We start from the raw sequence: 2,177 nt of genomic DNA, 5'->3' as shown, positions 1-2,177 counted from the left end.
CCCTTTTTTTTTTTTACTCAAACAAACCTACAAACTTATAATTAGATCTAGATCTAGACTCTGTACGGACTATACGCATTTGAACTTGTAAACTTGTCTCACAAGCATGATGTATGCTCTTCTTCGCAGTTGAGCACAGTAGACACGAGTTCGATTCCCTAAGCTGTTTTTTAAAAAAATGTAAATCGAGATTCTCTGCGTGTTATGTAACTGGAATTATGTAACCCTATCAGCCCAAGTTGACCCGACAGGAAGAGTCAAAGCAACTTTCCTGCAAAAAGTTCTACACAGTTTGTTTGTTTGAGTAAAGAGAAGTAATCGACACAATAATGGTCATTTAGAGCTAGGAAAAAGTACAAGCAGGAAAGAAAGACAGAAACAACAGAGGAAAAGTACATGTATAGAAATAGGACCAACCAGTGGCTCCCTCCAACCACCCGCGATCTAAGCTGTGTTGTTGGGGTCGCACCATAAAACATAAACAATTACATATATTATTGCTTGTAGGCCACTAATTTTATCTCTGTCCCCACCACCAGACCCCGCAACTTCCACAAGTGTTCCGCGTCAGGGCAGTGTGCCGAGGTGGTTCATCAGTGACCTTGACCCCACCACTTTGATCATCCTCCTTGCCGTCCTGCTCGGCCTGGGTCTGTTCCTGCTCGTCGCCGTCTCCATCGCCCGGAGGTACAGACGACGCAAACCCTCTGACTTCTGCTTCTCCCTTCCTAGAGATCTCCGCGGCGACATGAGCAGACGAGACAGTGAGACAAGTTCCGGTCACTTCTACCACGGCAGCACGCTCGGCTCAGACAGCTATTTCCACGTGCCATCGCCGTAAAAAACAGATTGTTAAACAATGTCAATATTCAATGAAGACCATTGAAATCTGAGAATAAATATTGGCTGTGGTAGGTCTTTACCGAGCAAGAAATCCGACGTTGAAGGTTACTTTCGTGTAAAGAAATCCGAGGTGGTAGGTCATTGTTCCGAAAAGATATATGATTTTGTAAGTCTCAACGTGAGAAATTTCAGCTCTATACACGTGTTAAACTTTAGGTGATGTTTACATGGGAAATGTCAATTGTAGATCAAGGTCATGAGAAAAATGTCAGTTGTAATATATCGAGAAAAAAATGTCAGTTGTAATTGGCCTTTCTTACGTGAAAAATGCCAGCTGTAGAAGGTCACTTTTACACTTGAGAAATGTCAGTTGTGGTAGGTTACTGTTACATGAGAAATTTCAGTTGTAATAAGTCACTGTTACTATTACATGAGAAATGTGAGTTGTAATTTAAGTCACTGTCACATGATATGGGATGTAAAATGTTTCTGTTACGCGAGAAATGTCAGCTGAAGGTCACTGCTATGAGAGACGCCATTTGCAATTGGTGATGGATACATGAGAAAAGTCACTTGCAGTAGGTTACTATTACAGAATCATGCTTGTTGTAGAATAACTAAGTCATTGTTAAATGAATGAGAAATGCCAGTCATTACATCAGAACTGTCAGTTGGAGTTGGACAAGAGAAATGTCAGTTGTCACTAGCATCTGCGTTTGTCGCGGCGGCCGCGATTTTTGGCATTTTTCAGGAAATAAAGCTACTTCATAACCTATTGCTTATTAGACATGTATTTTGATATTTTTATGGTGTCCATGTATAGTTATCTCCATGCGAAAAATATAAGTACATTACATACTAATTATAGATCTATTGCTATGCTGTTTGTCTTTTATTTTCCCATCTTTGTTGTGTTTTAAATTTGTTGGTGTGTTAATTTTAAAAATAGTTTTTGATGTGTTGTTTTTCTAATTTTTTGGGTTTATATAGCGTAGTGTAAATTAATTTGATGGTGTTCCTACCCTTTTAAATTTATATAATAAATGTGTTCTGTTAGAGTTAGAGCCAGTCTCCACCAAAACCAGCCGAATAGTGACACTGGCAGGCTCCTTGTGTGTGATTCCATAATTTACTTGTATTATCATGTACTTTTTCTTGAATTACACTCGTTTAGGGTTAAAACGGCCAATCTTCTGATAGGTGAAAGCACGCCCTTATTTGTTAATTTATTTTTGTGGTTGAAAATGTGCTGTTCTAATTTTGATTTCATTCTGTTATGAAATCTCTATTTTTCACGTTTTTACACAGTGTGGCTACAAATTATATTCTGGAAG

At 38.8% G+C, this 2,177-nt stretch overlaps 1 protein-coding gene across 1 annotated transcript in view; it reads left to right on the top strand.

Moving 5' to 3' along the window:
- LOC101853319 (delta-like protein B) overlaps positions 1-1,101 on the top strand; it is a gene marked incomplete at its 5' end in the record, with an annotated part of 3,035 nt that extends 1,934 nt beyond the window's left edge. The window contains 1 exon segment of the mRNA XM_013082897.1: positions 540-1,101. Within this exon segment, the coding sequence (XP_012938351.1) occupies positions 540-841 (302 nt within the window). The 3' untranslated portion in view covers positions 842-1,101.
- Positions 1,102-2,177: the final 1,076 nt, after the last annotated feature.

This window comes from Aplysia californica, unplaced genomic scaffold (genome assembly GCF_000002075.1).
Source record: "Aplysia californica isolate F4 #8 unplaced genomic scaffold, AplCal3.0 scaffold00199, whole genome shotgun sequence".
In the NCBI taxonomy this organism is placed as follows: domain Eukaryota; kingdom Metazoa; phylum Mollusca; class Gastropoda; order Aplysiida; family Aplysiidae; genus Aplysia; species Aplysia californica.
Note: the sequence above shows the minus strand (reverse complement) of the source record. Positions and strands in the feature narration are given on the sequence as shown.